Here is a 22,880-nt window from a genome sequence, read left to right on the forward strand (position 1 = left end):
GGGGGGGGGCGGATTCCCAGGGCCCTCCTTAGGAGAAAGGCTACACCTACTAGGAGGCACAGGTTGAATACCACCCGTACACTTTGGTATATCTTCAAGTGGACATGAAACTATGTAAGTACCACAAATAGTCTTTAAATGGGCCTGAGTTGTGGAGGAAGTGAGGGGCGCAGCACAGTATCTCGCTTAAGAGCCTGAAGCCTACAGTCAGACCTTCTGCATGCCTGCATGCCTGCTGGCATGGCTTTGCTCCACCCCTTGCCAGCTGTGACTTTAACAGTGTTACTTCATCTCTCTCCGCCTTAGGTTCCTCATCTACAAAGTGGGGCAAGAGTAACCCCCACCTCTTAAGGTTGTTGAAAGAATTAGAGCTAATCCAGATTAAGTGCTTTGGCCACTGCCTGGACATTGTGTCTAATAGATTAATCAATATTATTTTTGATTCTTTGGTGTTAGTGAATTACAATATTCAGTAACATTGGCTACCACTTGGCGTTTTGTCTAAATTTTCCTGACTAGTCCACTAACCATGTCACAATTGGCTACATTGGCAAAGCATCATTACTTTGGGGCAGGCGTGGTGTGGTAGACTTAATGCATGCTTAGAGCAGTGAAAATAAATTACTAAGAACGGTGGCATAATGCTCCAGGGGCCTGGGCTTAGAAAAACCTTGTTGCTAAAATGGCCGTGAGTCATATTTCAGTGTCGGAAGACACCATCTGGTCCAACCCCTCTATTTGAGATTAAGCCACTTGGTAAAGATTTTTTCCTTCTCTGTGATGGAGTAAAGAGGTGGAAATGGCAGCAACCCGGATACGCCGGGGAGCTGCCTTTTCCGGAGGTGTCCGGGCAGCACTGACCCTAACTGAGCCCCCTTTACTCCACAGAACGTGGTGAAACTGATGCGAGGACTTCTCCAGTGCATGATGAGACAGGTAGGCGCAAAACAACCCACGCCCTCAGATCATTGGTGTGGGTGTTTCGTGTCCTTGGAATCACGACAGCTTCAGATCTTAAAGCCTTTTGAACTTCTTCTCAGATGATGAGACATTGAAAAAAACTTTGCTTAGTTTCTCTTTCTAAGGGGACCTTCAGTAGTTTCATTATATGACCAGGACCACAAGGAGCCCAGGTGGAGCCGTGGTTCAGCAGCTCCCTGAAAGGTCAGCAGTTCAAACCACGCGCTGCCTAACAGGAGAAAGATGAGGCTTTCTGCCCCTGTGAAGATTGTTGACAGCCATGGAAACCCACAGGGGCAGTTGTAGTCAGTCCTAGACGGTCACGACGAGTCAAGTCAACAGCAGTGGGGGTGGTATTTTGAATAGATAGAGGACTACAGCCGGAAAGGCCGTTGTCTCTAAGAATTTCTTTGCAAGAGATTAATAAGGAAAACAACTTTTTTAAAGCCACTCCTAGAAGAGCAAGGGCTTCTAGTATATTCTAGTGTATAAAAGAGTGTAAAATATATTAATCATTTTATTGGGGGTTCATACAACTCTTACCACAATCCATACACACATTCATTGTGTCAAGCACATTTGTACATTTGTTGCCATTGTCATTCTCAATGCATTTTTTTTCTACTTAAGCCCTTGGTATCAGCTCCTCATTTTCCCCCTCCTTCCCTCCCCTCCCCTTCCTAATTTCGAAATTATTAAATTATTTTCATGTCTTACACTGTCCGATGTCTCCCTTCACCCACTTGTCTGTTCTCCGTCCCCCAGGGAGGGGGTTATACATAGATCATGGTGATCAGTTCTCCTTTTCTCCTCCACCTTCCCCTTCCCCTCCTGGTACGGCTACTCTCATTATTGGTCCTGAGGGGTTTATCTATCCTGGATTCCCTGTTTCCAGCTCTGATCTGTACCCGTTTACATCCTCTAGTCTAGCCAGATTTGTAAAGTAGAATTGAGATCATGATAGTGAGGTGGAGGAAACATTAAAAAACTAGAGGAAAGCTGTATGTTTCATCGTTGCTACACTGCACCCTGCTGGCTCGTCTTCTCCCTGCTACCCTTCCGTAAGGGGATGTCCAGTTGCCTAAGATGGGCTTTGGGTCTCCACTCCGGACTCCTCTTCATTCACAATGATATGATTTTTTGTTCTTTGAAGCCATATACCTGATCCTATTCACACCTCGTGATCACACAGGCTGGTGTGCTTCTCAGCTAGATGGTCGCTTGTTTATCTTCAAGTCTTTAAGGTCCCAGCTGCTATTTCTTTTGAGAGCCGGTACCATCAGCTTTCTTCACCACATTTGCTTATGCACCCACTTTGTCTTCCACCCATTTTGTCTTCAGTGATCATGTCGGGAAGGTGAGCATCATGGAATGCCAGTTTAGTAGAACAGGGTGTTCTTGTATTGAGGCAGTACTTGAGTAGAGGCCCAATGTCCATCTGCTACCTTAATACTAAACCTATAAATATATGCACAAAGATCTATTTCCCCATCATCATATATATATTTACATATGTACATGCCTGTATTGAGACCTCTATAAATGCCCTTTGCCTCCTAGTTCTTTCCCCTATTTCCTTTTACTTTCCTCTTGTCCCACTATCATGCTCAGCCTTCATTTGGGTTTCAGTAATTCCTCTCAGTTACATTGCCCTTGATCAAGCCCTACGCCTCCTCCTACACCCTCCTCACCATCAATTTTGGATCCCTTGTTGTTCCCTTGCCCCTGGGTTAGTTAACATCCACTTCCTCTCCCCACCTCCGCCTCTCCCATGCCCCCCCCCAACTATCAGTCCCATTGTTTTTTCCTCCAGATTGTTTATCCCACCTATCTTATCTAGATAGACCTGCAGAGATAACAATATGCACCAAAAATATGACAGAGCATAATAAAGCAACAAAAGAAAATAACAACAACAAAAAAAGAAAAGCCTGTAAATAGTTCAAGGTCTGTTTGTTAACCTTTAAGAGTGTTTTCTGGTCGAGTCTGATGGGGTGCCACACCCTGGCCCCAAAGTCTATTTTTGGTATTCCCTGTGGACTTCGTTGCTCTGTTCCCCTTGTTGTTCCGTTGCACACCCTTAGTGTTTCACCTCAGTGTGGTGGGGTCAGATTGAGCATAATTCCCGCATGGTGTCTCCAGTGTTATCCCCCGTAGCGCTATGGGTCAGTGAGGGACGTCGTGTCTCACAGTGAGGCTGGCCCTATGATCCTCTCTGTGCTTTGGCTGCTCTGAGCAGGAATATCATGCTCAGGGCTTGGTGGGCCAGATTGTGCTCCACTCCCGTCATTTGCTCCCGTGTGCTCTGGTCAAACATGTCCCTCTCCCTGAGCTGTAGCTTCAGTGCTGTCCTCTGAAGTGAATTCTCCTGTGGGGTGGGGGTGCTGTCCACGTAGTTGGGATTGGGCCGGCCCCTCTGACCTCTCTATTGGTTCCCTGCTTCATGCCGGTATGTTGCTTTCATGTCTTGGAGCACCAGGTTGAAATCTGATCCCTCCTCCCTGTGGAGATATAAACGATAAACCCTCCCTTTTCATTTGAAACTTTGACACTATGATTCTCTGGTCTTTTTAATGAGAGGCAGATACAATTCATGAAACACATATTACAGATAGGAGCCCTGGTGGTGTAGTGGAGTTGGCATTGGGCTACTAACCAAAAGATCAGCAGTTCAAAGCCACCAGCTGCTCTGAGGGAAAAAGATGGGACTTTCTGCTTCTGTAAAGATTCAGAATCAATTTGATGGCAGTGAGTTTGAGGGGCTTTGTCTTTGTTTTTCAGTACTGTAGACAGAACATTAAATAGGATCTGCCCAAGTTCAAAACCACAGTCCCATCCTCAATCAGCTGCCCCCTAGTTTTCAAAGGCATAGTTGCTCTTCTCCTTTCATCATCAGGAACCAAGAAGCTGACATTGAAATAGGTCCTCTTCCTTCCTTCTCTCTCTGATTCTACTTGGGTCTGTGGGTTTGTCTGTTCGAGATCTCACATCTGTGGGATTGCAAAATATTTACTCTTTTATGTCTGACTTATGTTAATATAATGTTTTCAAGGTCCATCCATGTCCCTCTCTCCCTTCTCTCATTGAGTGCCTAGCGTGCATCACAGCTGGTGATACAGAGACAAGGAAGCCCTTGAGCCTGACCCTCACCTTATAGCGCTTGTTAAAATCCGAGTGGGCTGGGACATTTCTAGTAGGTGGGCAGAGCTCACGCACAAACACTAGCTGCTCCCTGCCCCTCTGGTTCCCAGAGGCTTGATGCTGGTATTGGAGCCTTCGTTAATGGGAACTCACTTGCCTTCTGCCTCAGGTGGACAAGGTGGAGAAGTTCAAGAAATCTCAGAGTACCAAGGACAGCCTGCATGCCAAGTACAACACAGCTACCTGCAGCACTGTGGTGGGCGATGACCAGTGGGGTCACCTCCAGGTCGACGCCACGTCCCTCTTCCTCCTCTTCCTAGCTCAGATGACAGCCTCAGGTGAGTAATCCTTTGTGCAGGGCAGGACAATCCAGAACAGAGCTTGGGTGCATATCGAATAGTGTTCATTTTTATTTTTTTAAAAACATTTTGTGAACTATTCTATGCCAATAGACCTTGGTGAAACTATGGTCCTGATCCCCAGGCCCAGTGAGTCATTCCTTCAAGGAGTGCATGACTCAGTGTATAAAACCAGTTGTTTACAGAAAACAGAAGCCAGCTCCTTTATCCTAGAGCTGGTATTTGGCTCTCTGACAGTGTGTGCCAAAGACACTTGCGGGTCAAGGGCTGTTGCGACAGCTCTGCCAGCTGCTCTCTGCTGATCCCACCCTTATGGGGCCTCTCACCGAGTTACTGGAGCCACCTCAGCGAAACGTCGCACCTTCTCCACTGCAGCAGCCCCTCTCCTCAGCGCTTCTCCTCACTCTCCGGGCCACCTTCCTCTGGACAGGCCCTGTCTACCCACATTACCTTCAAACAACGTCATTTCCAGAGCTTGGCTGTGCGGTCATAGTGGTCTGGCCAGCCTGTCATGCCTGGGCTGTGAGTTGGCTGGCAACTTCCAGACCATCTGTGTTGTTCCCGTAGAAGCCACAGCTGCTAGCTTTGATGGCAGCCTGGCTAGCAGGTCATATAACCACCAGGCTGTGGCCCTTTGTCACACATCAAGACACAGTTGGCTATGAATATTCCTATGAAGGGCGGTCACCTCACTGCTGCGTCCAAGTTCTTCGCACCTCTGCAGTAACTGACCTGCTGCTCCTGAGTTCCAGGTTCCCATTGATTTCAGACTCTAAGACTATCATAAATCCCCAAGTCACCTCATTATGGCTAGATGAATAAACTGGGTTTATAAAAATCCCCTTTGGTTAAGAAAGTTATGAGCTTTCTATAGACCTTTTAGAAAATAGAAAAGAGAAAAAAAAAAGTCCCACTGCCAATTTTCATTTGAATGTTGTTCCTTCAAGTCTTTTTTTTGGTAGCATTTTTATTTATATATTTAAAGCCATCTTGTTTCCATAAGCCTAGTCTGCCTAAGACATAGCATATTATAATGTAGGCATTTCCTCTTTGACCTTGCAAAGCTCTTCATAAACATAATGTTAATGACTATCAATGAATCTCACTATAACTCATTCAGGTATTCCTTTATTCCTATGGATTTACTTTCCTGATGTTATAACTGCTGTTGCGATACCAACATTGATCAATTCTGCTTAATTTCTTCTGATACACTTGACTCAAAGACTATTTGTACATGATGCCAAATTGTCTTAATCTTTTACTAATTAGACTCCCCTTCCAAAAACCCAAACCAAACACTCTGCTATATAGTCCATTCCAATAGGATAGCTCAGTGGTTATGCGCTGGCCTGCTAACCTGCAAATCAGCACTTTGAAACGACCAGCTGCTCTGTGGAAGGAAGACGAGGCTTTCTACTCCTGTAAAGAGTTATTGTCTCAGAAACTGACAGGGGCAGTTTTATCCTGCCCCATAGAGTTGCTGTGACAAAACACCCCTTAGCAATGTTAAGGTGCATGCTTTACTAGATTCATACTTTTAAAATATGCCACAACTACCTGTACCTTGAAGGACACCGGCACAAAGCCAGCTCTTGATGTAGATGTGACTCCTGGGCACGTTCTGGGAAGGGGGCTTCTTAGAGGGGAGTTGAGCTGTCTTCTAGAGGTGGGAGCTATCCTTTCTCAGCCATCAGGAACAGCACCCACTCTCTGACTTGCTGAAGGATAGCGTCAATAGACTTTCTCTGAGCAGACCCAACAGGCTCCCCACTTCCTTTGTCAGCCAGTATCTACTCCCGTGCACTAACAAAAACAGTTACTCCTCTCTCCTTCTCTTCTCTCCTTTCTCTCCCCTCTCTTGTTCCTTTTCCTTCCGAGATTGAACCATTATGACCTATTTCAGACTTAATGTTTGACGCCTCAGTAGGGAAAGTGAAATGAGGATCAAAGCATTCCAAGTGTGAGATGCGGACTCTGCCTCATCCTCACTGTATGTGTTTCTTTCCCAGGCTTACGCATTATTTTCACCCTGGATGAGGTGGCCTTCATACAGAATCTGGTGTTTTACATCGAAGCTGCCTATAAAGTTGCTGTAAGTTGTTCCCACCGTGCATCTCCATCCTGGCCTTCCTTGCAAGCAGCTTCAAGTGCTTTTGTTCCTTTAAGTGGAAATCATGATCTTAAAAAAACAAAAGCACTAAGGACACATAGAGCGGGGGCTTCCAAAAGTTTGTAGAAAAATGGAGTTCAAAGAAAATGGAATTTCCACAAACTTCTGGACATCCCTAGTATACCAAGTCCGCTGTGTGGACGGTTCAAAGCCAGTGCCTCCCCAGCGGCTTGCGCACACCATGGCAGAGCAGTGTTCTCGCAATCCCTTTCAACTTTGGCTCCAGTTACTCGCTGAGCTTCTCTCCCTCCGCCCCAGCAGGGCTTAAATGGTTCAATTGGCTTCAACTACATATAACCCCATTGCTGGAGTTTCTTTACTCCATCTTACAATTTGATATACATTTAAAGGGATTCGCTAAATAGAGGGGCAGCTATTTCATTTTAAGATAAATGAAAGATCATTTCCTACAAGTCTGGAGATCCATACCAATTAATAACTTTCTGGAGAAAGAAATTTGAGTTTGTTTTTTTTTGCATGGCTTTTGTTCCACCGAAGTTTTATTTCCCAAATTCTGCCCAGAGGTCAAATCAACTGAAGTTGATGAGACAAAACCATGGATTTGGGGGCCTTTGAGATGAGGCCACCAGTTTCACATCAGGGAGTTGTTTGTTTTTCCCACCCCTCATTCCTCACCTGCCTTTTTCATCCACTCTGATTACTGCCTTCCTCTCCCCCAGGATTATGGAATGTGGGAACGTGGCGATAAGACGAACCAGGGCATACCGGAATTGAATGCAAGCTCTGTGGGCATGGCCAAGGTGACAGCCACCCGTGTGTTCTTTGGGGGTTGCTTTTTTACTGCGTTGCTGTGAGTCGCTTGATGAGCACTCTGGATTTAATCTGACTAGAAGTTTTCAAGGGAGCCCTGCTGGCATAGTGGGTTACGTACACATTGGGCTTTGTTACGAAACCACCAGCCTCTCAAGGGAAAAAGATGAGGCTTTCTACCCCCGTCAAGAGTGACAGTCTCATAAGCCCACAGGGGCAGTTCTGCTCTGCCCTATAGAGTCGCCATGACTCAGCTTACTCGACGGCAGTGAGTTTTGAGTTTGAGCACATTTTTCAAAAGTGAGCTGCAAGTGAGCACCTGCTGAGACTCATAGGTAAAACGACCCCAGCTGAAATCGCCCCGGCTAACCATTGCTCTCATCCGAGGGTCATGGAGGTTCTCCCCATTGTTTTAGACGCGGGATGTCTTATCGGTTATGTCTGGGTCCTAAATGGGGCGGAAGACTAGGCCCACTTGGTAGTTTGGGGCGGGCAAGTAACGTAAATGTGTGAAGCCTGCAGATCTATACAATACTGGGGACCGTGGAACTTCCTGTGAAAGTATTCCAATGTTTAAAAGACTCTCCGCCCAAACAAAACTCACCTGTGGGGCTGATGGAGCCTGAGAGCCCAGGCTGGGCTGTCCTGCTGTCCTCCCTCCCTCCTCCCTTCCTCCTCAAGGTTGACATCTATTTTAGGACAGAGTAAGGGCCACAGAGCTAGAATCTTTAAAAGACACACACACACACACACACACACACACACACGACCTGTAAATGTGCTGTATTTAGGGAAACTGACTGCAAACATCCTTATTGCTGACAGAATGAACTTTCTGAAGCACCAGATATGCGACTGTGAGGCTTGAATGGCTACAATAGGGGAAAGAACAGCTGACCCCGACCTTAGCCACATGCACATATGGTGCTGTGAACTTGTTCCTATTTCATTCTTTGGTCAAATAGACATTCTGTTGTGGGAAATGGTTTTCTATTTCTCTGCTTTGTTCCTGCAGTGAGCAGCAGCCTTCAGCACTGCTTCCTAGCCACTGCAAACAGTATTTCTTAATGAAGGCGTGCAGACGTGGGAGGGCATATGCACTGGAAAGGAAAAGTAACTTGTACCTGTGCTTGTAGGCAGCGCTTGAGGCAATTGATGAACTGGACCTTTTTGGAGCTCACGGAGGACGCAAGTCAGTGATCCATGTCCTGCCAGATGAGGTTGAGCACTGCCAGGTAAAAGATGTTTTAGTCCAGCCATAACCCATTACCCTAGAGTCGATTCCAATGCATAGTGACCCTGTAGCACAGAGGAGAACTGCTCCATTAAGGTTTCCTAGGCTGTAAGCTCTGTGGAAGCCGTTCATCCAGCTCTCGCCCATGCAGCAACAATGGGAGGGCTCAACCCACCACCAGCCTTTCAGTCAGCAGCTGAGAGCTTACTCCCTACACCACCAGGGCTCCCTGTTCCAGAGACGAGAGAAGTGGCCTCATCCAGTCATCCTAGATCCGATCCCCCGCCTGTCTACCTTGATGGCACATGGCTTCTTTAAGCCTCAGTTTCCTCATCCATAAGATGGACAGACACTGGTTCCCTTGGCTATAGGGCCAGTGGGGAGGGGAGAGGGTGAAACGGGTTGGAGAGATGAGATGGGTGAGAGAAATGGCAAATTAATAGCGCTTCTATGAAATGCAGACAAGAGAATAGAATGATTTGGTCCAGATTGGGGGGGGGGGCGACTCTATTAAGCACTCACCAATTGCGTAATTTATCACTGTGCCAGGACTGTGCTAGACCCAAAGAGGTCAAATACATCAAAAGCTTGCAACAGAAAACACTTGCCGTGAATGTGCATGCCTGTCTCCAGAAAGAAAAGGCCTAGAAAAGAGTGAGAAGCAAAGACGTGGGCTTGGGGGCCAGTGAACTGCAGAAAAAGCAATCTTAATCATGCCACTTTCTCCATCCCCCCTAGCCCACTTAATCTGGTCCTTCTTGACCATGTAGTTAAATAGAGTCAGGCGGTGTGTGTGTTCATAGATGTGCTGTCTAGTGGAAGTTGCATGAACTCTGTAGCCAGTGGACCTGGGTATTTCCTGGTGTCTCTGTCCGCCAGCCTGCCAATAGGTAGTCCTGGGGGAGGTCCCTAAAGTCCTTTCCTAAAGGCCACCGTCTGTGGCGGGCCTGGAAGGAAAGGAGAAGATGGAGTTCCCAGCACAGGGAACTCCCTGATCCCTTACTTCTCCCCAAGAAGCGGGAGTCATTGGCCCATCAGGCAAGGCCTTGCAGAGCTTTGTGGTTAAGACCAAGCTCTGCTTCCAATTGGCAGCTGCGTCTGACTGAGTCCTGGGCTCTGGGTTCTGTATCTCACTGTCCATGCCACCGGTGAAAGACACCTCTGGTTTCCTTTCAGTCCATCCTCTTCTCCATGCTGCCAAGAGCCTCGACGTCGAAAGAGATTGATGCGGGCCTGCTTTCCATTATTTCTTTCCCAGCCTTCGCAGTGGAAGATGTCAACCTAGTGAATGTGACCAAAAATGAAATTATCACCAAGCTCCAGGTAAGTGCCTGTCATGCCGGCACCTTTTTTGCCCATGCTAAGTGCTGCTTGCCCAGGGTGACATGCAGCCTGGTGCCTGGTCTTGCTTCTCCATTTCTCAGAGGTCTCCAAGTGGGGAAGTGACTTGAGTCTGTTCCTAACTCGCTGCGAGCAAACTTCCGTGAGCACTATTGACCCTTATTTCTCACTCAAACATAAGAACAATCGGGAGGAGGGGACAGGATTTGGTAGTATTTCGTTCTGTTGTCCATAAAAACATTATGAGTCGGAACTGACTCAGTGGCCCCTCACGACCACCACCACCACCACCACCAATGGGGCAGAGCTGCTTAACCTTTTAGAGGTCACAGACACACACCCCTTTAAGAAATTTTTTTTTAATCATTTTATTGGGGCTCATACAATTCATCACAACCCAGACATACATCAATTGTGTAAATCATACATACATTTGTTGCCCTCATTCTCAAAATTCGCTTTCCTCTTGGGTTCCTGGAATTAGCTCATTTTCCTTTTTCCCCCTCCCCCTCCCTCCCCACTCCAGCCCTCCCTCATGACTCTTAATAATTTATAAATTATGATTATATCTTACACTGCCCAGCATCTCCCTTCACCCACCCTTCTGTTGCCCATCCCCCAGAGAGGAGGTTATATGTAGATCCTTGTGATCGATTCCCCCTTTCTAAGCCCCCTTCCCTCCCGGTATTGCCACTGTCACCGCTGGTCCTGAGGGGTTCATCTGTCCTAGATTCCCTGTGTTTCCAGTTCCCATCTGTACCGCTATGCATCCTCTGGTTTAATCAGGTTTTCAAGGTAGAATTGGGATCATGGTAGTTGTGGGGAGGAAGCGTTTAAGAACTAGAGGAAAGTTGTGAGTTTCATTGTTGCTATACTGCACCCTGAGTGACTCATCTCCTCCCCACTACCCCTTTGCAAGATATGTCCAGTTGTCCACAGATGAGCATTGGGTCCCCCCATCACACGCCACCCTCATTCATGATGATATGATTTTTTTTCTCCCCCGTCTTTGGTGCTTGTAGCCTGGTCCCTTCAGCCCTTCATGATCACACATGTTGGTGTGCTGCTTCCGTGTGGGCTTTATGGCTTCTGGGCTAGATGGCTGCTTGTTTATTTTCAAGCCTTTAAGTCCCCAGGCGCTATAGGTCTCGATTGCTGGGCACCATCAGCCTTCGTCACCACATTTACTTATGCACACATTCGTCTTCAGCGTTTATGTGGGGAAGGTGGTCACACAATGATGGTTTTTGTTCTTTGGTGTTTGCTACCTGATTCCTTCAACACTTCGTGTTCACACAGGCTTGTGTGCTGCTTTCTCTCTGGGCTTTGTTGTTTCTGAGCTAGATGGCCACTTGTTTGCCGAGACTTTCTTGGAAGCAATGGAATTGATGACAGAAAACACACACCGATAGTCTCAAACTTTCTACCTAACGGAGGGGGGCTTGGGGGTACCAGAGTGAAATGAAGGTTAACAACTCTGCCCTGCAATGAAATGTAGTAACTGACATAAGCCCAATCTCAGCATGTTATTTATTTATTTATTTATTTTTAATCATTTTATTAGGGGCTCATACAACTCTTATCACAATCCATACACACATCAATTTTGTAAAGCGCATTTGTACATTCATTGCCCTCATCATTCTCAAAACATTTCCTCTCCACTTAAACCCCCGGCATTAGGTCCTCATTTTTCCCCTCCCTACCTGCTCCCCCCTCCCTCATGAGCCCTTGATAATTTATAAATTGTTATTTTGTCATATCTTGCCCTGTCCGACGTCTCCCTTCACCCACTTTTCTGTTGTCTGTCCCCCAGGGAGGAGGTCACATATAGTTCCTTGTAATCGGTTCCCTTTTTCCTACCCACTCTCTCTCTACCCTCCCTGTTTCGCCACTCACATCACTGGTCCTGTAGGGCTGAGCATGTTATTAAAAACTCCAGTCAACTGAAAATACAGGTCAAAATGAACAAAGACTGTAGGTTTCCTCAGCTGAAGTTTGATTCTGTGAAAGTCGCTTTCACACCTGAGGACCAAAGGGTTAAAGGATCACCAGTCACACCCCAAGAAAAAGGCAGAAGTTCCAATCAGAAGTCTACAGAGAAAAAAGACAAAAGAAACTTCAGTAGCAAGTTAGTGCAGGCAGGGAGTTAATACCAGGAGCAAAGCCTTTCCCAGCCGAGCCTCCTGCTACTAGGAGCGCTGTTGCCCCTACCACCACCACCACAGCCCTGTCAGCTGCAGCAGCCTCAACACACTAAAGAAACTGGAGAGTGGACCCCTAAAGCTGTGAAGCCAGCTGCGACCCAGGGCTTAAGGGTCAGTTTAAGAAACTGCTACCTCTATTCATTCGTAACGTTCAGTAAAACTGAAGAGAAACATGGGGAGCCTTTGTCTGGGAAACTGGCAGAGAAGATTTTCCTTCTCTCCCTGTCAAGTCCCAACAGGGTGCTGCTGACTGGCACAGAGACTCCGTTACATCCTGGGCCTGATGTCAGAGGCCCGGGAAGGTCTAAGAAAGCCAATCCTCGTATTAGCCTTGGTGGTTTCTGCCTGAGTTTCTCCATTGTGCTCACAGCCCTAAGGCTAATGGACTGTACTGATCAAATCTGAATTTACTGTGCTTAGGCTTGAAAAGAACTCTTTGTTCTGATTGCAAAACACCACAAAGAAAAAAAACATCCAGTACAAATTTTATTATGAAAGAGGAAAGAGGGCGGAGGGCTGACTAGCATTAAAATAAAAATGCTGCTGCTTCCTCTGATGCGTAATGAATCCATTTTCTTCCTTTATCATCAGGGCCGTTTTGGATGCTGCCGTTTCCTTCGAGATGGTTATAAAACCCCGAGAGAGGTTGTATTCAAAAATTGCTTCTTATGATCCATTGACTGCTTCATACCTACATTGCCACGATTTTGGTCTCCCTTTATTGATGATAGCGATGTGCTGGGGTATTAGAAAGGGGTGCATTAATCTTGGAGTCAGCAAGCCTGGAGTTAGGCAGTAAAATACGCGTGACAAGTGAGCTTGTCAGAAGGACAGGGAGCTAGGAGTAGACAAGAGTAATCAGTTCTTTGCCATCATGACCAGTATAATGAGATCAGTAAAGCCGACTGCCCAACACTCTGGGAGGCAAATTCCTACTTATGGGTCAGAGACACAGGACGCCTTAATTTAACAAGCTACCAAGGAGTCATGTATATTCCAGATTAACCTTGCTGAAATATATCTGTGGAAAACTGCCAATCTAATGTCTCCCCATTATAGTAAAAATAAATAAACCCACTGCCATCTTGTCAATTCCAGCACATAGGTACCCTATATAGGGAAACGGGAGCAGACTGCCTCCTCTTTCTCCTGCAGGGTGCCTGGTGGATCTGAACCATCTGCCTTGTGATTAGCTGCGCAATGCCTAAGCCATAGTAGAATCCTCCTAATCATGACCGATTTCAAGACTGCCTTGGAGTAGATGAGGCAGAGAGAGCCAGTTGGGGTACTGTGGTGTTGTGGATGCAGTCTGCTACTGCCTTGTAGAGCATGTATGTTTGATTTGATTCCAGGACCCAACTCGATTGCATTATGATCCTGCAGAACTCAAGCTCTTTGAAAACATCGAATGTGAGTGGCCTGTGTTCTGGACATATTTCATAATTGATGGAGTCTTCAATGGGGATGCCGTTCAGGTGAGGAAACGGTGGATGTTGTGTTGATAATTAGCATGTTCATTCTACTGGTGTATTAATTATTATTAAAACATAGATTTTTTCAAAACTGCGTGTAGGCCTTTGATTCTGTTACCATTTAACAAACTATCCTCAAACTTAAGCAACAACTATTCTACTCATTTGCTCATGATTCTGCAATTTGGGCTCGGCTTTTGTCAACTCGGGTGATGGCTCTTTGGAGCTGGGGGATCCCCTTCCAAGATGGCCTTGCTTACATGGCTGGCCAGTTGGTGTTAACTGTTGACTGGAAGCTCAGCTGGGAAGTTGAATGGGGCTTTGGTTGTTTTCTCTTATAGCCACTCCACATGGCTCTCTCTGGCTTCTTACAGCATGGCTGTCCCTGGCAGTTAGCTGTTTACATGGCCCATTTCTCTCCCCAGAGCACAAAGATACAAAGTGCCAAGTGCTCTTAAGGCTTGGGCCCAGACCAAGAAGACTCATTTAGTTCCTATTCTGTTGTTTAAAGCAAGTCACTGAGTCATACCATATTCAAGGAGAGGGAGTATACAAGGGCAGTGGTGCATTGAGGACCACCAAAGAATGGCTGCTGCTTTTCTGATCAGCCAGTGGATTTTGCTGTCCTTAAGAAACAAAACCCCAAACCCACTGCCATCAAGTCAATTCTGACTCATAGCAATCTAATACAGGCTGTAAAGGTCCAAGGCTGTAATCATTATGAGAACAGATAGTCTTGTGTTTCTTACTCAGAGTGGCTGGTGGGTTTGAACCACCAACCTTAGTTAGCAGTTAGCAGTCTACCACTTACCCAACTCTAGTTTATAGGTGCACGTGGCTAACATCTTATGTAATGTAGTGACCTCCTAACTGGTCTAGCTTCTGGCTTTGTTCCCCACTGCTTCCATTCTTGACACCTAGGCTACAGTGATGTGATCAAAAGGCAAATTTCCTTGCTTAAAAGTCTTGAATTGGCTTCCTGGTTGCTATGGGGATGGACTCCTCTTTGTTTTCTAGTTGGTTTTCACCACGTTCTTACCATGTCTTCCTTGAGTCCTGTATTCCAAGCACACTCAATTCTTTCATTTTTTGACCAGACCGACACCTTTCTCTCTCTCTCCCTCTCCCTCCCCCTCCCTCCCCCTCCCCCTCCTCAAATGCCTAGAACATTCATTCCAACTCCAACCACCCCTCTCTTCTTCACTTGGTTCATTGTAAATGCTGCTGCTTTTAAGAGACCGCCTCTTTGCCTCAAAGCTGGACCTGGTGCTCCTTTTAGATGCTCCCATAGCATCCCTAATAGCACAAAACCTACTGCCTTTCATTTCCCACCTACCTGGCAAAGGAACCCAGGAAGTGTACAATCTACTGGATGAGACGAAGTTAAGAAAAGTTAGTTCAGAGTGAAATGTTTAGCTTATGGATTAAAAAAGGCTCTGGAAAGAAAGCTGATGCATGATATAGACCTGAGTAATCTGGGGATTCTGAGGAAGAAACGGCTCTTGGATGACAGAACCTTGTGTCCCTGTCCCCAACAGCCTGGCAGGCAGGGCTGAGCTTAAACACACCCACCCAGGAAATGGGCACTTGAATGAGTTTAGCTCTCAAGAATGCTCACTGTCCTCATGAGTTTGTCTTCCTGCATTTTGAGCTGAAGATATTTGTGCAGTCTTCGTGCCAGCTCCCAGTTCTAATTTATTTGTTGTCAAATGCTGCACTGCAGTTTGGTTCCAGCATTAACAAGGTCTCTTTCATTCCCCATTGTGTGGGGCGATTTCCCAGGTCCAAGAGTACCGAGAGGCCCTGGAAGGAATATTAATCAGAGGCACGAATGGGATTCACCTGTTGCCAGAACTGTATGCCATCCCACCGGATAAGGTAAACCCCATGGCCCAGAGCCCTTTGCACTACTTTCCAGGACGAAAGCAGTTAGTGATTAGCCACTTGGTATTTTTCTCCACCTTTTAGGCCTAACTCACACTTTCCCCAAGGACAGGTGTGTTGGACTTTGGAAAAATACCTGGGGCATGCTGGAACATGGGTTATCAGCTGAGGCTCTGCAGTGGCTGGACCACCCTGAGAGCACAGAGCACGGCTGTGTACCCTGTTCTGACACCCCTCCACTGCCACGAATTCAATTCCTATGCATGGTAACTCCATAGAACTGCCCCATAGAGTTTCCAATGCTGCCACTGAAGCAGACAGCCTCATCTTTCTCATGGAGAGCAGTTGGTGGGTTTGAACCAGTTGCCTTTTGGTTAGTAGCCAGATGCTTAACCCACACTGCTACCAGGGCTCTTTGGTTCTACACAGGGAGAGAAAATGATTCCCTGAGATTGTTTCATAGTACCCAGCTTCCTAAATTGGATCCCAGGGGACAAATATCTTCATGGGGAAAAGATCTCCCTGTGACTGCCTAATGCTTCCAAGACATGCACACCACAAGGATGCTGCCTCCTCAGGTGGTCCGAGCTCTTCGCAATGTCCTTGTTGCGTTTATGGGGAGGCAAAGGCCCATCAGAGAGCAGCGTCATCTCCATCATCGAGAAGCTCCAGGACCCCCTCGTCCCCACAGCCCTACACTGCTGCTTAATGACAGGACCTCTCCAGGAGAACATCCATGCCATGGGCGCTGTCACGGGGCTTCCACAAGCAGGGCCAAGGGGGGGCATCCCTTTCCTTCTGCAGGGAACGGACATGATAAGTGAGGCTGGTGGTACCTCTGCATTGTTGTTGGCTTTAGTTCACATAGAAGGAATGGTGATGTGCTAGAAAATTGACCCAGTTAATCCAATGAGAATGTCGAAGAAAGGAGTTTAATTAGAGTGAGAAGTAGAATTTTCTGCTACTAAAAACTAAGCCAAACTCACTGCCATGGTATCGATTCTGACTTATCATGACCCTATAGGATAGGGTAGAACTGCCTCTGTGTTTTGAAGACTGTCAATGCTATAGGAGTAGAAAGCCTCATCTTTCTCCTGGCAGAGCAGCCCAGCACTTAACAACTATCCCACCAAAGCTCTCCTGCTGCTAGGAACCTTCAAAATGCTCTGGTGGCGCTGTCGTCACACGCTTAAGCATGAACTGAAGGATCATTTCTTTGAACCCGCCAGCCACTCTGTAGGAAAAAGCAATGGCAGTCTCACAGCTGGGGAAACTCTATGGGGCAGTTCTGTTCAGTTCTACAGGGTCCCTATGGATCAGAATCAACTCCACAGCAACTTTTGCTGTGTGGTTTTTAAACCAAAGTTATTTAGGAGTATTTCATTCTTTTGAAGGCACCCTCGTGGTGTCGCGGGTTAGGCGTTGGGCTGCTAACTAAAAAGTCTGCAGTTCAAACCCACCAACTGCTCCTGGGGAGAGAAAGACGAGGCTGGCTGCTCCCAGAAAGATCCGCATTCTCAGAAACCCTAGGGAGCAGCTCAACTCTCTGCAACAGGGTTGTTCTGAGTAGGAATCAATTTGGTGGCCATGGCTGGGGTGGCTCTTCAGAGCTTAGAGCTGGACGCCTGGCCTGCTGTCACTCCCAGACTCCCTAGGTTGCCTTGGAGGCCACTGCATATTCTGGGTGGTCTCACACAGCCCCACCAGCCCTGGACCCCTAGCCCTGGGCTCGGGAAGCTTCAGGTCACCCTCACCCGAGCAGGCACAGATGAGCTTGCCTGTCCCACCCCTCTCAGGACTGCATTCGGTTCTAGGGTCAAGAGTTAAGAAATGGTGTTCATCAGTTATGGAACAGCACAGGCCGCGGAGCCATGGGGATTGACTTTTCTCTAAAGCCCATAAGCTTCGATTTCCTTTCCTCTATATGATGTGTACGTGCTGATGTGAGAGCTGGCTGGGGGCTAGGCGGTTCATGTCTCCTCTCTAGCTGCTCATTGTCTGGAACTGAGTGATCAGAGGTGGCTTGGAAGCTAGAAGCAGAGAAAATCAGAATAGATGGCATTGGGAACATTTCACTGGTTTCGTGGGATAATAGCCATCCCTGTTCTACTAAAAGGTTCCTTTTAATGATCAGAGTAAGTGCTAGGTGTCATAAGCTGTATTTTTTTTTCAGAGAGGCAAGTCTGGCTGCACATATGAAAAAAAAATACTATGCAATTTGCTCTCTCGAGCTCCATTCAAGGAGCCCTGGTCACGTAGTGGTTACGTATTAGGCTGCCAATCTGCCAGGTCAGCAGTTCAAAACCACCAGGCAGTCTGAGGGAGAGAGGCGGGCTTTCTACTCCTGTAAAGAGTTACAGACTCAAAAACTCACAGGGGCAGCAAGTAACTGAGCTCCATTCTGCCCTCCAAGTCTCTCTTGGCTGCTGCCGCACCCTCCTGGTCCAGGCAGCATGCTCATAATTGTGTGTCAGGCTCCGGATTAATGCACTCTGATGTGCAGCTCATTTTGTGTTAGCTGCTTCCAGATGACAGCTGAGAGGTTCCTGCATCATACATCAGAAGCTTCAGTCATGTCCCCACCCTACACAGGCCTCTCTGCCACCCTGCCTGAGACTAAGGAAATGTGTCCACCAGAGCTGATGGGGCCACAGAGCTGACCTCCATGCCATCCCATCTTGGTCTCGACCGCCGGCCATCTGGCAGGGAAGAGATGGGGACAGAGCAGTTATTCTAAGCAGGAGGGGTAGGCATGTGGCATGGTGGTGGGTAAAGTGCCAAGCTCCTGTTCTTCACCTCTAGTGCCTATCATTCTAGAGTTCTTAACACTACACATCTTCCTGGTACCTCAACAACACTGTCAAAGCAAGCCTGGAACCTCCCCACCCCACCAGGGCAACAGACCATCACTGGAGCAGTGCCTCCCACAGTCTTATTCCGTTGGGCTTTCTGAATGTTTACTCTAACTACACGCTTTGAAAAGTCTACTCCATTTACTAATAAGACCACTGCTCCACAAGCAGAAACTGAGCCCCATTCAGCATCCACTTTTCCTCAGTGGAGATTAAGATCAAAAGATTAACAACAGCTGGCCAGTTTTAACCAAAAGACTGGAAGTTCAAGTCCACCCTGAGGCCTAGCCATCAAAAGCCCTGAATCAGAGTCCCTTTGAAGGCACGGGCCATAAAAAGCCACAGGCCATCGTGGGTTTCAGAAGAGGGGAGGTCACAGAGTAGCCAACACTGTCCCTTAGAAAACTGTTGGCTGTTTTGATGGGACATAATCTTCCCATTGCTTCAGCTTCTCGAGAACCTGATGGAGAGCCCCTGGTGGCATAGTGGTTCCATGCTGGTCTACTAACTGCAAGGTCAGCAGTTTGAAACCACCAGCAACTCTGCAGTAGAACGATGAGGCCTTCTACTCCCATAGAGAGTAACACCTCCGAAACCCACAGAGGCAGTCCTTCTGTCTTACAGGGTTGCTATGAATCAGAATCCACTCGATAGCAGTGAGTTTGGTTTTTAACAGTTTTATTGGCACTTCATCCGCATATCATACAAGTCAGTTGTTCAGTCATGTCAAGAAGAGTTGTACAATCATAAACCACAATCCATTTTAGAACATTTTCTTCCTTGTACTCATTGTGATTCGTGTAATCATTTTTTAATTGTGGCAAAAATATACACAACAAAACATTCTCTAATTCAACAACTTGTATATGTATAATTCAGAGCCATTCATTATACTCTTCATGTTGTATAACCATTATTGATATCCTTTTCCAAATTATTCCACTACCATCAACATAAACTCAATGCCATCTAAGCAAAAACTTCCTTTATCTGTGGTAACTATAGGTCAAATTTGGTTTTTTAATGGTGTCCGGTATAGTACTTCAATTCCATTTCCTCGGTAAAATAGTGACATCTAGTGATAATTCTCCTCAGAGGCAAGCACAAGTTCATAAACCCCAGGCGATGGACAACTTCACACCATCCAGTGATGCCCTGGTGTGACATTTGTTGTTGTTAGGTGTCATCTAGTGGCATTAGGCCTAGGCTTTATATCATGTGAGCCCAGTTGGCATAGTGGTTCCATGTGGGGCTGCTAACCTCAAGGTTGGTAGTTCAAAACCCTCAGCAGCTCTGTGGGAGAAAGATGAGGCTTTCTACTTCTGGAAAGAGAGTCTGGGAAACCCACAGGGACAGGTTTACCCTGCCCTATAGTGTATCCATGAATCAGAATCAACTCAATGGTAGTAAGTTTGGAGTTAGTATATGGGAAGCCATAGATTCTTTATCCAGAACTGTGCACTATAGAGGCAGACCTCTGTCATCGCTTCTTGCCATGAATCTCTTGTGGGAATGGCACTGGCACAGAGCCAGGCCCATTCCAGCGCTGTCCCCACTGCCTATAGCAGTGTGGTTCCTGTGCCTAGCTCTTAGCCTTCCAGGCTGGCCTCCCAGGACCTCTCACAGAACTGGTCTAGGCGGCTGGAAGTGGGAGAGGACACGTTTGTTAGCCTGATGACAGGCGTTCGGCCTTTTCGTTCAGTGATGTCATGTCCTCTTTACCAGGTCGACGAGGAGTATAAGAACCCTCACACGGTGGACAGAGTGCCTCTAGGGAAGGTGCCCCATCTGTGGGGCCAGTCCTTGTACATCCTCGGCTCACTGCTGGCAGAGGTAAGGAGGCTGCTCGGAAGGACAAGGCGGCTGGCATGCACAGGGCCCTCTGCAGGTGTCTTTTGCATTATCTTACCTTTAAAGTCCACTGGGCTACACCACCCCAGCTCTGACGCCATGGCCAAGGCACTCTCTGCCTTCCTGCCAGTGCTCCTCCTGGCTTGTTACTGGAGCCCCTCTGAGCTGATGGCCAGCAGGCTCCTGGAGGCGTCTTCAGCAAGTCTGTAGCAGATACAGGGTTTGGAAATGGCCTAGATCTGCTTCCAGCAGCCCTAACCCTGCCTTAGGCAGAGGGAATAGAAGGACTCCAAGATCCCATAGGTGAACAGGCAGCTGACAGGGTTTTCTGTGGTGAATTTTGTAATCCATAGTTCCCTCAAACCACCCACAGCACCTTACCCAGAACATCCGGTGCCACCAACTCCTTTTTGTTAAGCACTGACTTACTGCCCCCAGGCTTATGCTTTTGAAATGGCAGTGTTTGAACCAACTCAAACTTCAAGCTGTACTGTTAGGCCTTCACAAGGGACTTTCCCAGCTAAACACCCTAGGGGAGCTATGGCAGAAGAGCCTGGGGCAAGGAGCTGGGCGGGCACTCAGTAGGCATGCAGGCTCTGGAAAGGAGGCCAGAACAGCACTGGGGCAGAAGGCCGCCCTAAAATTCTCACAGTGGAGAGGGGTCCTGCTGTGCTGTGATGGAGCACTCCTTCCATGAGTCTAGCTTGGCTCCCTGGGCGTGTCCTTAGGGGTAGGACAAGTAAGGCAAATGTGTATATATTGCTTGGGAAAGCCAACCCTGCCTCTGACTAGTTCTAGGACCCGGGGCAGGTTGCTTAACTTCTCCGAGCCTCGGTTTCCTCATCTGTGAATGGAAAAGTTTGGCCTGGATCATCTCATAGCTTGCAACACTTGATTTCCTTCTGTATCAGCGAGATGGGAGACAAGAAACTCCACCCAGGTGTTTGGCCTCCCGCTCCAGTGTCAGGCCTTCACCTGGGCCCAGCATCTGACCCAATTCCTCCTCAGGACACCCTGAGCACCATGTTCCTTTCCCTTGGGTCTGGGCCCATTCATCGAAAGTGTGAGAGCCAATGAAAGGATCCACATGGCAAGCAGGCACATGGCAAGCAGGCACAACCTTGTGCCTCGAGATGGTCAGCCATGGGCCAAGCCCCTGCTCTGCTGCTGACCTTGGGCACCTGTGGAACACCACTGAAAGCAGTGCCCACCTCCCGAGGTGGCTCCCCACAGTCCCCAGTAGGCAGTTGGGGCTCCAGCAGTGGTAGGCACCATTGTTAGCACTCATATCAAGTGATGGGGTTGAGTGTCATCACTGAGCCTCCAGAGCTCCTTTCTGGAAGCGTTAGCATGTGCCGCCCGCAGTGGCAGCTGAGAACAGCCCCTGATGCTTCAACCTCGATAAGCAATTGACTTGGAAAAAATAGGAAGGGATGACACGTTACCCGGTGGTAACACTCCTTCCTCTCTTCACAGGGATTCCTGGCCACCGGGGAAATCGATCCCTTAAATCGAAGATTTTCCACTGCCATCAAGCCTGACGTTGTCGTGCAGGGTGTGTGAGCATATTTACTACTCATATTAACTTAGAAAAAGCCATGCTATTTTTCATTCAAATGGTTCCCTGATTGAATTTAAGAAAGCAGCAGAGACCGGTGCACGCTTTAGCATATAGCAGCTCTGTGCCATGCTGTCCATAACTCGGAGGCTCCCAAAGGCAATAATCTTCTTCCCAGCCACAAATTTGATTTCTACAAAGCAATTGTTTTCTAAGCCTTGATCCCATTTGGGGCACAAGTAATTCATTGAGCATCATTTTTCATACCGATTATACTTTGGAAAATAGAACCGGGTCCTGACAGACACGAGAAGGTCGAGTCACACCTTCTGTTCTGATCTCCAGGTCCCCGTTCTCACAGGCCCCCGCCACCCCCCTTCCTCTCCAACCAGCTCCTCCTGAGAGGGCCCAGAGCCAGCTGGGGCTCTGCGGGGCTCTCTGCTGAGTGCCTCATGGCCTTCCTAGGAAGGCACCACAAGGGCACTTGCTGGGAAGCCCTGAAACCTTTTCCTGCTTCTTCGAACTCCTGCACCCCACCTAATGTCACAGCACAGTACACACACACCTGCTCCCCACTAAACGAGACTGGTGGTTTCTGCAGAACAAAACCCATCTCCTTCTGGTAGATTGTATGTTTGGTTGTCGCTGTGCACTTAATGCATGAGAGCAATTATCAACCACATGAGCAATACTGACCTTTGGGGCCACTGCCTCACTGGGCCATACCTGCTCCTGATGCAACAAGGGACTCCAATGAGCGTCACCCAGTCAGTATTGTGCACCAGGCCTCATGAAGTCTACCGCTGTGTCTCGGCGTGCAGATGAAGGGAACCTTGTGATGGCGGCTCTCTTCCACTCTTCTTACAGGCTCAGGGGTGAACTCACTCACTCACGGCCCTGCAGACCCATTTCTGACTTCCACCACCCTTCTTGTCTCCAGTCTCTGTGTTGGCAGAAAACAATCACATCAAGGAGTTGCTGAGGAAGCATGGGATAAACATTCAGAGTATCGCTGACATCCATCCGATTCGCGTCCAGCCTGGCCGGATTCTGAGCCACATATACGCCAAGCTTGGT

General features: G+C 47.6%; 1 protein-coding gene across 3 annotated transcripts in view; it reads left to right on the forward strand.

The window, feature by feature from the left end:
* PHKA2 (phosphorylase kinase regulatory subunit alpha 2) overlaps positions 1–22,880 on the forward strand; it is a 60,307-nt gene that overhangs the window by 14,440 nt on the left and 22,987 nt on the right. For all 3 annotated transcript variants that reach the window (XM_045290665.1, XM_045290667.1, XM_045290666.1), the window contains exons 3-14: positions 889–936; positions 4,271–4,439; positions 6,473–6,555; positions 7,314–7,394; positions 8,541–8,639; positions 9,815–9,961; positions 12,778–12,831; positions 13,539–13,661; positions 15,441–15,536; positions 20,120–20,227; positions 21,722–21,800; positions 22,744–22,878. In XM_045290665.1, the coding sequence (XP_045146600.1) occupies positions 889–936; positions 4,271–4,439; positions 6,473–6,555; positions 7,314–7,394; positions 8,541–8,639; positions 9,815–9,961; positions 12,778–12,831; positions 13,539–13,661; positions 15,441–15,536; positions 20,120–20,227; positions 21,722–21,800; positions 22,744–22,878 (1,222 nt within the window). The remainder of the gene's footprint in view (positions 1–888; positions 937–4,270; positions 4,440–6,472; positions 6,556–7,313; positions 7,395–8,540; positions 8,640–9,814; positions 9,962–12,777; positions 12,832–13,538; positions 13,662–15,440; positions 15,537–20,119; positions 20,228–21,721; positions 21,801–22,743; positions 22,879–22,880) is intronic.

Source organism: Echinops telfairi, unplaced genomic scaffold (assembly GCF_000313985.2).
Source record: "Echinops telfairi isolate 266 unplaced genomic scaffold, ASM31398v2 ScPeMD7_53;HRSCAF=182, whole genome shotgun sequence".
Taxonomy (NCBI): domain Eukaryota; kingdom Metazoa; phylum Chordata; class Mammalia; order Afrosoricida; family Tenrecidae; genus Echinops; species Echinops telfairi.